Source organism: Kogia breviceps, chromosome 14 (assembly GCF_026419965.1).
Source record: "Kogia breviceps isolate mKogBre1 chromosome 14, mKogBre1 haplotype 1, whole genome shotgun sequence".
Taxonomy (NCBI): domain Eukaryota; kingdom Metazoa; phylum Chordata; class Mammalia; order Artiodactyla; family Physeteridae; genus Kogia; species Kogia breviceps.
In genome coordinates, this window is record NC_081323.1 from 14,487,046 (window position 1) to 14,499,413 (window position 12,368).

The 12,368-nt window shown below is 54.9% G+C and overlaps 1 protein-coding gene and 1 long non-coding RNA gene across 2 annotated transcripts; one reads left to right on the forward strand and one right to left on the reverse strand.

Annotated features, from left to right (window-relative positions):
* Positions 1-1,373: 1,373 nt before the first annotated feature.
* On the forward strand, positions 1,374-5,956 carry LOC136792580 (uncharacterized). The gene is made up of 2 exons (XR_010836547.1): positions 1,374-1,517; positions 5,267-5,956. It is a non-coding gene; the product is annotated as an uncharacterized lncRNA (long non-coding RNA).
* Positions 3,485-11,449, reverse strand: MMP9 (matrix metallopeptidase 9). The gene is made up of 13 exons (XM_059037902.2): positions 11,159-11,449; positions 10,418-10,650; positions 9,905-10,053; positions 9,480-9,608; positions 9,218-9,391; positions 8,846-9,019; positions 7,943-8,119; positions 7,666-7,821; positions 6,351-6,636; positions 6,091-6,230; positions 5,549-5,699; positions 5,355-5,458; positions 3,485-3,800 (listed from the first exon to the last, which is right to left on the reverse strand). The coding sequence occupies exons 1-13, from the start codon at positions 11,294-11,296 to the stop codon at positions 3,682-3,684; spliced, it is 2,130 nt and encodes a 709-aa protein (XP_058893885.1). The 5' UTR covers positions 11,297-11,449; the 3' UTR covers positions 3,485-3,681.
* Between the last annotated feature and the right edge of the window lie 919 nt (positions 11,450-12,368).

Here is a 12,368-nt window from a genome sequence, read left to right on the forward strand (position 1 = left end):
GTTCCGTCAGCTAAAGCTGAACTTATAAATACCTGTCTACTCAGCAATTCCAGTCCAAGGTATATGCCCCAAAGAAGTGGCTGCCCATGTTCACCAGAAGACATTTACAAGAATGTTCATAGCAGCATTATTTATAATAGCCTCTAATCAGAAACTACCCAAGTAACCATAAACAGTAAAATGGGCAAATAAGTAATGGTATGGGAATACAGTGAAAACAGTAGTGGGAATGAACAGTCTATAATTCACAAACAATATGGATAAATCTCCCAAATATAACATGGAATAAAAGCCAGACACAGGGACTTCCCTGGTGGCGCAGTGGTTATGAATCCACCTGCCAATGCAGAGGACACGGTGTGAGCCCTGGTTCGGGAAGATCCCAAATGACGCGGAGCAACTAAACCCGTGCGCCACAACTACTGAAGCTGTGCTCTAGAGCCCGCGAGCCACAACTACTGAGCCCATGTGCCACTACTGCAGCCCGCGGGCCTAGAGCCCGTGCTCCGCAACAAGAGAAGCCACCGCAATGAGAAGCCCGCGCACCGCAACAAGCCAGCCCCGCTCACCACAACTAGAGAGAGCCCGCACGCAGTAACAAAGACCCAACGCAGCCAAAAATAAATAAATTAAATAAGTTTATTTTTTTTAAAGCCAGACACAAAAGAGTATGTACTGTAAAATACTCTTTAAATAAAGTAAAAAATAGTCAACATCTATCTTTAAGCTGTTAGAAGTAATGGTGGTAACTCTTGGGATGAAGGGGTAGTGATTAAAAAGGGGCATGAGGGGGCTTTTCGGGTGCTAAGAATGTTTTGTTTCTTGATCTGGTTGCTGGTTAGACAGTCGTGCTCAGTTTGTTGAAATGTACACTTATGACGGGTCAAGCTGTCTGTTTGTTACATTAGAGCAATGGTTCTCAACTCGGGGCAGTTTTGCCCACCAGGGAACGTTTGGTAATATTCAGAGACGTTTTTGTTGTCGCAACTGGAGGAGGGCGCCACTGCATCTAGTTGGTAGAGGCCACCCGTGCCATCTATTCCTACACCAAGAGTGCCAGCCATGAGCCACAGATTCACCATCGCCTCCCTGCACCCTGTCCCCATGTTAGGGCCCGTGATAGAGGGAGGGAGACCAACCTTGAATGGGTCTAGCATCTGTCCATGGATCCCACTACCTCCTGGAGGAAGACATCAAACATCCTACCATGTATGGACAGTCCCCCACAACAAAGAATAATTTGATCCAAATTGTCAATAGTGCCGAGGTTGAGACACCCTGTCCCAGAATAAGGAGTTTAACAGATCCCTAGATTTTAAGACTGATCAGGTTTTAAGCTCGATTGAGGGCAGATGACGTTGTCTTTTATTAAGGTGGTGACAACCGATGGAGGAGTATGCTTGGAAGGTGGAGCCCGAGAGCTCAGGTGGACCTGGTATATCGAGATATCTCTTCGGCACCTAAGGAACACGCGGAGGTGGCGGTCAAACATCTGATTCTGGAGCTCAGGGGAGCGGGTAAGGCTGGGGATATAAATTTCGGAGTCTTTAGCAGAGAGATGCTGTGTAAAGCTGCGGGGCTAGACGAGATCACAGGGAATGCGTGTACACAGCGAAGACGTCCAAAGATAGAGCACAAGGGCACACCATCATTTAAAGGTTGGAAAGAGGGACATCCAGCTAGCAAGAGGGGAGGAGAACCAGGAGGAAGGGGTGACCCAGAGACCAAGTGAAGAAACATTTCAGGAAGAAGGGTGTTCTCCACTGGGTCACAAAAGCTGAGAGATGGTATGGAATGAGCCCAGAGAAGTACCCACTGTATCGGGCAACGGGAAGATCACAGGTGGCTTTGAAGGGAGTCATTTCAGTGGAGGAGTGGAGTGGAAGCCAGGTTGCAAATGACTGAGAAGAGAATGGGAGACAGTGAGTAGAAACCGTACTTTGGGGAAGTTTTCCTGTGGATGGGGGTGGGCAGTAGAGAAATGGAACAGAGCTGAGAGACAGGGGTCTAGAGGGATTTTAAACAAGCCATATTAGGGAACATTTGTATGCCAGTGCGAGTGGGCCATTCCTGAGTGAGAAAGGGCTGAGTTAAGAGAGAGGGGCCCCACCCACAGGAAGCTTAGGAGGAAGTTCCCTGAAGCCCTCCTCACACTCCCACCTGGGCCCTGGGTGTGGAAGATGATCAAAGCTGACCAAGCCCATCACCTCCTCTCACCTGCCCCGACCCTTCAGTCAAGTCCCTCCGCCATCTGGAGGGTCAGACCCATCCTCTTCAGCCTGCTTCGACCTTCTCTCATCTAGCCCACACCACCATTCCTATCTCAGCCATTCCAGAATCCTCTCTGCTCAAACCACACACTAGAGTTCTGAGCCATTTCTAGTTCCCCCAACGCCCCCTTGCTTTTTCCCCTCCTCCCAGCATTTACCCCAAGAGCTCACATTCCAATCCCAAGGTCACCACTCACCAGCTAGGAGACTGCAGGTCAGCTGTGTAATTCTGTGCCCCAGTTACCTCATTTATGAAGCAGGGGGAGGGAGTGATAGCAACAGTAATAGTACCTCTAAGGTAAGAGTAGTACCTGTCTCATAGGGTTGTTTTAAGGATTGGCTGTGTTAGCGCGCGTAAAGCACGTGCAACGGTGCCTGGCACATAGTCAGTGCTGTGCTAGGGGTAGTTTCTATCATCATGTATAGAACCCATATTTTATTTATCCGCTGCCTTGCTTCTGCACACGTAGCTTGTTGCCAGTTTCTCATTCTGTGAACAATGCTGCAATTCACATCCTTCTAGGTGTTGTTTTGTGCACACATGGGTGAGGGTTAGAGAGTAGGAACATTTTTAGGTTTAATGGTTCTTGGTAAATTATCCTCGAAGGAGATAGTCTTCCTTGCACAAGAAGAAACTCTAGCTCACCCTTCCCGATTCAGTTCAGGTTCACATGTCATCTTGGCTGGAAAACATTTCTTCAACCACAACACGCAGAATCACACACACAAACACACACATGCGCACACGCCATTATTCTAGAAAAAGGGTCACACGCCGCACACTCTCCAAGTGTGACCCCACCCCTACCAGCCACAGAATCATCACCCTTGTAACCAAGCTGGACTCTCTGGGGTTGGAGCCCCGAGCCTGCATTTTAAGCAAGTTGTGAGGGCTCGCTCACGCACCTGAAAATTTGAGGACCACTGAGAGGTCGTTGAGGATAGAAACATAGTCTAACTCATTTCTCTATCCCCAGTGCCCGGCACAGGGCCTGGCTCCATGTAAGGGCTCAATAAATGTTTGATGAATGAATAATAGGTTGGCCATTTCCTGAGCTATAAAATAGGAGTAATTACATTATACCTTCCTAATAGGAAGGATTGAACGTTAATATTTATGAAGTGCTTAGAACATTGCCTGGCGCATAGTAAGTCCTCTGTTGGTTACATACATACATGCGTGCATGCATACAACACATACATAAATCTGCTCCTAAAGGTTAAAGAATCCAAGTTTATTAAAAACATTCCAACAAAAAAAGAAGGTGGGAAGAGAGGGCCCAGCCCACCTCCCCTTCTCCTTGTCCTTCAGAACAGACCCACCAGTTGGGATCCGGCAGACTGGCTCATTCCCTATCGCGATGGTCCCTATGGGGACTCCCACTGCAGTGCTGAAGCAGGCTGGGGAGCCCTACTCCTCGGGGCACTTCAGGAGGTCAAAGGTCACGTAGCCCACATAGTCCACCTGATTCACCTCGTTCCGGGAACTCACGCGCCAGTAGAAGCGATCCTGGCAGAAGTAAGCTTTCTCTGCAAGGGAAAGGAAGGACCAAGATGGGTGATTCCAACCTTCCCGCATACACATACAGAAACAGGAGTGAGATCTTTACAATCATCCCTCCTGGGCTTCCCTGGTGGCGCAGTGGTTGAGAGTCCGCCTGCCGATGCAGGGGACATGGATTCGTGCCCCGGTCCGGGAAGATCCCACGTGCCGCGGAGCGGCTGGGCCCGTGAGCCATGGCCGCTGAGCCTGTGCGTCCAGAGCCTGCGCTCCGCAACGTGAGAGGCCACAACAATGAGAGGCCCGCGTACCAAAAAAAAAAAAAAAAAAAAAAAAAATCATCCCTCCTGCCCTTTCAAGATCTTTCCAAGGTTTTCATAGGACACCTTTGTCCCCCCCCGCCCCCCCACAGAGATGCTGGAGGGCACAGACCTCCTTGTCAAAAGCACTGACACAGAGCCTGGCACACAGTCGATACTCAGAACAATTCATTCAACAAATCCCATTCATTCATCCCACAATATTTATCATGCCAAGCACTGTTAAAGGCACTGGGGATACAGCAGAGGAAAAATGCAGGCATGACCTCAGTTCTTTTGGTGCTTACACCCTAGTGGGGTAAGACTGATGATTAACAAGCAAATGCATAAATAAGTGAGATTGGTTTTGACAACGGAGAAAGCAATGGAGGAAATATTAAAAGCGAGCGAGTAAGTGAACAGATAATGAGGGTCAGAGAAGACCTCTCCAAAGAGGTGGCCTTAGTGCTAAGACCTAAAGGATGAGAGGGAGGCAGCCCAGTGACAATCTGGGGAGAAAACCTTCCAGACAGAGGGAACAACTGGCACAAAGGCCCTAAGCTGGGAATGACCTTGATGTGTTCAGAGAACAGCCAGAGGCTGGTGTGAGTGGAGCAGAGCAAAGGGAATGACAGGAGTAGTGGGAGGGGATGGGGGGGGGGCGGGTCAGATCAGGTCATGTTAGTTTCTTTGACCTTGGAATGGGTCTAGAGTCACCCACAAAACCATTGCCCTCCACTCCTAGCCCCTCCTTACTCTCACAGAATATATCAAAGGTATTGGACAACCAGTATGGCTTGGACTAGGGTGTTTGCAGAGGAGCTTGTGAATATTTTGGCGGCTGAGTCAACAGAACTTGTCAGCTGATTGGAGGTGAGCAGTGAGAAAGAGAAAGCAAGTGTAACTCCAGCTACCACCCCCATTTTACAGATGGGGAAACTGAGGCTCTGTGAGTAGCAGTGACTTGCCCAAAGACACACAGCTATGAGCTGTCTTATTTATCACTGTATCCCCAGTGGCAGTACCCCTCCTTGTAGGGGAAGGGCTTTCAGCTGGGGAGACAGGAAATCTGAGTCCTGGTTCTGGTTGTGATCCTGTGTCCCTGAATGATCTGGTAAGATCCCTGCCTCTACAGGGAACTCACCTGTGCTGGCGCATTTGCCTCAATCTCTATGGGCTTTTTCTTTCTCTCTCAGAATTTGACCAATCACTAAGGCAGGGGACCCTACCGTGGGAGGTGTCTCAGGGAGGGATCCTCCCCGAACCCTCGTCCTCATCCCTCACCTTGGTACTGAAAGATGTCGTGCGTACTCATGGGCACCCCGGGGAACATCTGGTCCACTGTGGTGGCGCTCCAGGGATCCACCTTCTGTGTCTTCACGTCGAACCTGCAGGACGGCAGCGAGGAGACAGTCGCTGAGCCGGCGGGCAGTCGGATGCGCCTGGGCTCCCCCTGCCGGCGGTCCCGGGACTCTCACCTCCAGAAGCTCTGCCTGCTGAACAGCAGCACCTTACCCCCGGCGCGCGGGAGGGCCCCGGTGACTTGGGCCACTTCCGGGCCCAGGCCCAGCTTGTCCAGACGCCTTGGGCCTAGCACCGAGGAGCCTGTGTACACCCACACTTGGCGCCCTGCAGGAGGGAAGGGTCACATCGGTCTGGGGGCGGGGCACATACTCTCCTTGACTATCAATAGGGAGAACGCAGCGAGGCCTTTCCGCGCCCGGCGTGCCCGCAGTCTGTGTGCCCAAGGAGAAGAGTCTCTCGGTACGATTGCTCAAGGGTGCGGCGAAGAGGGCTGAAATTCAGCCCCTGCTAAATTTGCTAAATTGCATCCGCCAGAAGGGGGCGTCTTTTTCTAATGCACACAAGACGTTTTATGGATTGTCCTTGGTCTCTTGGTCCTTCTAGGTGTGTGTGTGTGTGTGTGTGTGTGTGTGTGTGTGTGTGTGTGTGTGTGTGTGTGTGTGTGTGTGTGTTTGGGGGGGGCGCGGATAGGGAAGGAAGAAAGGAGGAAACTAACCAGAGAAGAAGAAAATCTTCTTCGTGAGGGGATCCTCAAAGGCGGAGTCCAGCTTGCGGGGCAGCGCAGGCCACGTGTTCTTGATAAGAAAGGGACCCTGCAACCGGCGTCCCCCGCTCTCAGAGAGTCGCCAGTACCTCCTGGACGAGAAAAGGGAACGGCTGGCACTGAACCTTGAACACAAGGTCAGTGGGCGGGGAGACACAGGCAGGTCCCGCCTCCAAGCCCCTTCCCGAAACCTCACAGACCCTGCCCCTCACCCATCCTTGAAGAGATACAGGCGATTCCCGATCTCCGCGATGGCGTCGAAGATGTTCACGTTGCAGACATCGTCCGCTGGATCCAGGGACCCTGTAGGGATCGCAGAAGGGCCAGCAGTAGGAGGACCCGTGGGGCCAGCTGAAGGGGGGCCTGTGGAGCCAGCAGTGGGGCGTTCTGAGGGTGGCGCAGTGGGAGGCCCCGTGACGCAGACCGTGGGAGGGGCGGTGGGCTGCGGTTCAGCTGTGGCAATGGTTGGAGGCCGTGGTTCAGGTTCGGGGCGAGGACCTAAAAAGAGACACCGCATAAGACAGCCCCTGTTCCTACAGAGCGCTGTGCCCATGGACTGTCTGCTCCCCAAAAGCCTCCCAGTGAGGCCCCTGGAGCTCACTCTCCCCACTCTAGATGCTGGAGCCTGCCTTCCCCCAACCCTGGGCAGGCTGCTTCCTTTCACATACTCACCCCCATCCCCAGGCTGCTGGGAGAGAAGTGTTTTTTGAGATCTCAACCTGAGTGTCAAACTTAGTGCTAGGAGCTTTATAAACTCACATTAGAGACTTCCCTGGTGGCACAGTGGTAAGAATTCGCCTGCCAGTGCAGGGGACACGGGTTCGAGCCCTGGCCGGGGAAGATCCCACATGCCGTGGAGCAACTAAGCCCGTGTGGCACAACTACTGGGCCCGCGTGCTACAACTACTGAAGCCCGCGCACCTAGAGCCGATGCTCCACCACAAGAGAAGCCACTGCAGTGAGAAGCCCGCGCACGGCAACAAAGACCCAACGCAGTCAAAAATAAATAAATGTATATTTTAAAAAATTCACATTAGCTTGTTTGATCTTCAGAAAAAAAAAGAAAACCTATGAAGTAGATTCTTTAATCTCCCCATTTTTAAATGAGGAAATATACTAATGATAATAAGTGGTGATAATAATAAAAATGTCAAACACTTAATATGGTGCCTACTATATGCCAGGCATTATTCTAGCTCACTTAAGCCTCCTAACAACCCCATGAGGCAGGTGTTAGCCCCTCTTTACAGATGAGGAAGTTGAGAGGTGAAGTAACATATCCAAAGTCATCTAACCAGGAAGTGGCTGGACTGGCTTTTGAACGTATGTCTGTCTCACTCTAGAGTCTGGGCTCTTTATCACCATCTCCAAGCACTGACCTGGCAACAATTGTACCCATTGGCCAGGGTCTCCAGAAGATAGATGTTGGGGTCCTAACTTTCCCCTCCTCCGCATTCTCAGGGTACTCGCGGCTGGCAGAGCCCAGCCTTTCCCTTTCCTCCCTCCATCCCTGCCCCACACCCTCACCATACAGATGCTGGATGCCCTGCACATCGTCCTTATGCAGGGGGTGCTTCTCAGTGAAGCTGTACATGGGGTACATGAGCGCCTCTGGCACGGACGAGTGCTCTAAGCCCAGCGCGTGGCCAAACTCGTGCGCCGCCACAAGGAACAGGCTGTATCCTGGACGAAAGAGGGAGCCTGAGACGTGAACCCTGAGCCGAGCTCCCAGCCCTGGCCATCCCTCCCGGACGCCACTGCCCGGGCTGAGGTCCCAGCCTGGGAATCTCAGAACCACGCCCACCTTGATCCGGGCAGAAGCCCCACTTCATGTCTCTGTCGAAGTTGGAGGTGGTGGCACACCAGAGTTGCCCATCACGGCGGCCCTCTCTGGTGCAGGCCGAGTACTCCTTGCCCAGGAAGATGAAGGGGAAGACGCACAGCTCCCCCTCCGAGTTGCCCCCGGTCACCGCCGCGTCAGCTGGAGAGACCCAGGGCCTCCGGTGAGCCAAGTGGGTGGGTCCAATAAAGACCCAGGGGCGGGCCAATCATGGAGAGAGAGAGACACTTGGAGGCCTATTTTAAAAGCTTGGGTGGGTGGGGCTTCCCTGGTGGCACAGTGGTTAAGAATCCGCCTGCCAATGCAGGGGACACGGGCTCGAGCCCTGGTCCGGGAAGATCCCACATGCCGCGGAACAACGAAGCCAGTGAGCCACAACTACTGAGCCGCGTACTGCAACTACTGAAGCCCCAAGCACCTAAAGCCGGTGCTCCGCAACAAGAGAAGCCACTTGCAATGAGAAGCCCGCGCACCACAATGAAGAGTAGCCCCCGCTCGCCACTAGAGAAAGCCCACGAACAGCAACGAAGACCCAACGCAACCAAAGATTAAAAAAATTGTTTTGAAAAAAAGCTTAGGGGGCGTGGTGCCGCACACAGCCGAGACCACGCTAGACCGGTGGGCGGGGCCTGAGGATCAGAGGCCCAGGGAGAGGCTGCAAGCAAGGCTAAAAGGCGAGGCCTCCGCGAATGCGGCGGCAGCAATAGGAAGGCAGGGGGAGGAGCCGTGGCGATGGCGGCCAGAGTCACGGCTGTCCTGAGGACCGACGAGGAGTAGAAGGACAAACTGATGGGTGGAAGAGCCACGTTCGGGGACCAACGCGGAATTAGGGGACGAGGCTGAATCAGGTAGGTGGGGCAGAGGTACCTCGGGTCGGGCAGATGCCATAGAGCTTGTCCTGGTCATAGCTGGCGGTGGTGGCGCACCAGCGGTAGCCGTCCGAGCGACCGTCGGTGGTACAGGCGGAGTAGGAGCGGCCCTCAAAGATGAACGGAAAAACGCAGGGCTTGCCGTCCGCATTGCCGTCCTGGGTGTAGAGTCCTGGGAGGCCCACGCGATTACCCGAAGGCGCCACGAGTTTATTGACCCACAAGCCACCCGTGTCCTCCACCCCTCCTCGCCTCGTTTCACAACGGGGGAACGGACCCGGAGAACAGGACAGTGATTTGCAGGCCACACGGCACTAGCGGCAAGGCTGGGATTAAAAACCCAGCATTCTGGAGGAGGGTGGTTACTCACTCTCGCTGGGGCAGAAGCCGAACTGGCGGTCGGTGTCGTAGTCGTCCGTGGTGCTGCACCAGAGCATGTCGTCGGAGCGGCCGGCCGTGGTGCAGGCGGAGTAGGAACGGCCGTCGAAGGTGAAGGGGAAGTGGCAGGAGGCGCCCTCTGCATTTCCGAAGTAGGTCGGAACCACTGCAGGAAAGGGAGACGGGGTCAGGGCGGCTGGTGATGCGCGTGAGAGGCGAAGGGAATGGGGACCGGGGCGGTTCGGGAATCTCACCGACGCCTTTGCCCAGAGACCACAACTCTCCATCGTCGAAGTGGGCGTCTCCCTGAATGCCTGGGCCAGGAGGAAAGGCGTGTGCCAGGAGCCCGTTCTTTCCATCGAAGGGATACCCATCTCCGTGCTCTGAAGAAGCAGGTGGAGAAGAGAGTTAGCCGCGTACGGTTGCGCAGGTTGTGCACTGCCCAAGGGCGCTGGACTGAGTGCGGGCTGAAATCCAGCCTAGGAGCTGCCGTCCAAGATTTGCGTCCCCGCGCTATGAGGTGTCGGTCAGCAGGGGGCGCCATAAGGGCGAGGGGCAGCCAGGGCTGCGGGGACAGGCAAGAGAAGTCCGGGTCCAGGTCCCCCTCTACTCTCTCCGAGGTCCTCCCTCCTCTGTCCCCTCTCCGATTCTCCTGGCTTTCCCCTTCTCGCGTTCTCACCCCTAACACCAAACCGGATGACTATGTCGGCTTCACCGCCGTACACGCGAGTGAAGGTGAGCGGCGTCACCGCGCTCCAGAGCGCGAAGGCGCGGGCAAAGGCGTCGTCGATCACGTAGCGCGGCAAGTCCTCCGAGTAGTTTTGGATCCTGCAGGGGAAAGGCAGGAGGCTAGAGGTCGGAAGTGAGAGGCGGGATCCGGAGCAGCAGCGACACCGCGTGTCTCAGCAACTTCAGATACACAGCGCCGTGTGCGCTCCACGCTTCCAGCTATAAAGCACTTTCAGACGCATTTTTCTCTTTGGACACTCACAACGGCCCTGACAGGGGGACTCAGACTGCGAGGTCGTTTCCCGTGGGGGAACGAAGGCTCAGAGGTGGAGCCGCTTGCCCTGGGCTCACTAAATCCCTGGTTTAGTGAAACCCAGGGATGGGCCTAAGACGGGGACGTGTTCACCACCGGGCGGCCTCTCCCTCTATGCCCCGCTCGCCCCCCGGGGGCCCAGCCTCGCACCAGTAGGTGATGTTGTGATGGTGCCACTTGAGGTCGCCCTCAAAGGTCTGGAAACTGCCCACGTCTGGGACGCCGCAGCGCGGGGCACGCATGGCATTCAGGGTGGTGCTGTCCAGCTCGCCCGTCTCCGGCAGGCCCAGGCGCCGCTGGAGACGCTGCAGAGGCTGACGCAGGAACTGATCATCCTCGTTCATCTCTGCCACATGAGCGTAGCCATAGCGGTACAGATATTCCTATGGAAGGAGGGGCAAAGACATCCCAGAGCCCAGACTTCCTTTCTCTGACCTGCTGGGTGACGACTCCATCCGTCCAGGCTCTCAGGGACTAGCAACAAGGCGTTGTATCCAGGACTGGGTACCCTGCATACCCGTGCCTGTGCCCACCCAAGAATCTCCCCTCCCTGGAGACATCCTCAGCTCCTTTCCACCCCCGGATGCCCCTGGCCCATGCCTACCTCAGGGCCTCCTAGGGTTTACCCCTGTTCATGCCCAGCCCATCCCCACTCCAGAACCCTCCAATGCCCCTTCACCACTTCCCATTTGCCCATCTAGGAAACCCGCATTAGCCCATTCCTGGCAACCACCGTCCAGAGCACCCCAGTGCCCGAGCCTGGACACCTCTGTTCTCCAGAGGTGCCCATCACCCCCCCAGCATGCCCCGAAGTATCTCCTCTGAGAGCCCATGTCCTTCCTGGGACTCCTAGCCAGCCCTTCCCAGCTCTAGGCTGCAGTGTGTGCCTACCTCTGCCAGCTGCCTGTCGGTGAGATTGCTTCGTAGTTCTCCCGGAAAGACCACAAAGGTGGGCTGGCGTGGTCTGGGGGCAGCAGAGCAGTAGCCCAGCACCAGGAGTGCAAGGACCGAGGGCTGCCAGGGGCTCATGGTGAGGGTAGCAGTGTCTGGCTGCAGCTGCCCTTGTGGGGGCTTTAAAGAGGCGCTGTCAAATGAATCAGTGACCCCGCCCCTCCCCACAGGCCAGGAGCTGACTCAGGGAATGGGGTGTGTGTGTGTGTGTGTGTGTGTGTGTGTGTGTGTGTGTGTTGAGCAGTCCCAGCATGAGAAGGCAAAGAGAGGGCTTACACCACCTCCCCCTCTCCCTCCGGCCTACCGTCCCCATTGCCGAGTCAGGCAGGACCCCAGACCCACAGGAAACCACAGGCCCATAGGGGAAGGATTGGGTTTTGCAAACTGCAGAGCTTGTGAGAACTGTGTGAGAGCGAGGGAGGGAGGCAGGGCTGGAGCACTCCCTGAGCCCTCCATCTGAAGGCCCCAAGTGGCCGGCCTAAGAGAAAAGGATGGGAAATTCCCTGAGGCTTCTTTCGGAACCTAATGATCCCCCTTCCTGGTCAAACCCCCTCGTGGGCCCCTCCCTACACTCCCAGGCTCTGTCCTCTTCTCCTTCTGCTTGGCAGGAATCAGGGGACTCCACGGGGACAACGCCCTGTCTTCAACAGGCTGGATAGTTCAGGATAGTCAAAGGGGGAGTTTGTGGCATCTGGAAGCCAGCAGACATGGCTTCATTCCTTCAGTGCCTTGGGCAAATGTCTTCACCACAGTGAGTTTGTTTCCTCAGCTGTAAAAAAAGCCCTTCTGAGCTTTAGCCCTTTCCCGTGGCCAGCTGGGTCCAGCCATCCAGGGCCAGCAGCCCCCTAAGTGGTCTGCTATGTCCCAGGCCCTGGGATATTTACTGTAGCTAAAGGCAGTGAGGTTGGGGTGGGAGAGGAGGGTCTGGACAGGTGGGGGTGTGGTGGACCAGGGCGCATTCTGTGGCAGAGGTCCTATAATTATGTGCAAATATCTGGACAGCGGGCTGCTATCTGCACTCTCTGTCCACTGGGTGTGCGTTGATTTAGACTTCCCCACTTGGGGAAACTGTGAAATCGTCTTCCGGTTTGTGTGGAAGAAAAGAAAAACCTGTCTCCCCCCACTCCCCACCGGTGTCAGTTGAATAAAT

What these genes read in the sequence shown, in the direction of transcription:
- MMP9 (XM_059037902.2), bottom strand. Translation starts at nt 11,296, where the DNA reads ATGAGCCCCTGGCAGCCCTCGGTCCTTGCACTCCTGGTGCTGGGCTAC. An exon ending in GTCTCTGGGCAAAGGCGTCG is followed by an intron (nt 9,392 to 9,479) that starts GTGAGATTCCCG and finishes CCTTTCCTGCAG; the next exon opens with TGGTTCCGACCTACTTCGGA. An exon ending in GGGCTTCTGCCCGGATCAAG is followed by an intron (nt 7,822 to 7,942) that starts GTGGGCGTGGTT and finishes TCTTTCGTCCAG; the next exon opens with GATACAGCCTGTTCCTTGTG.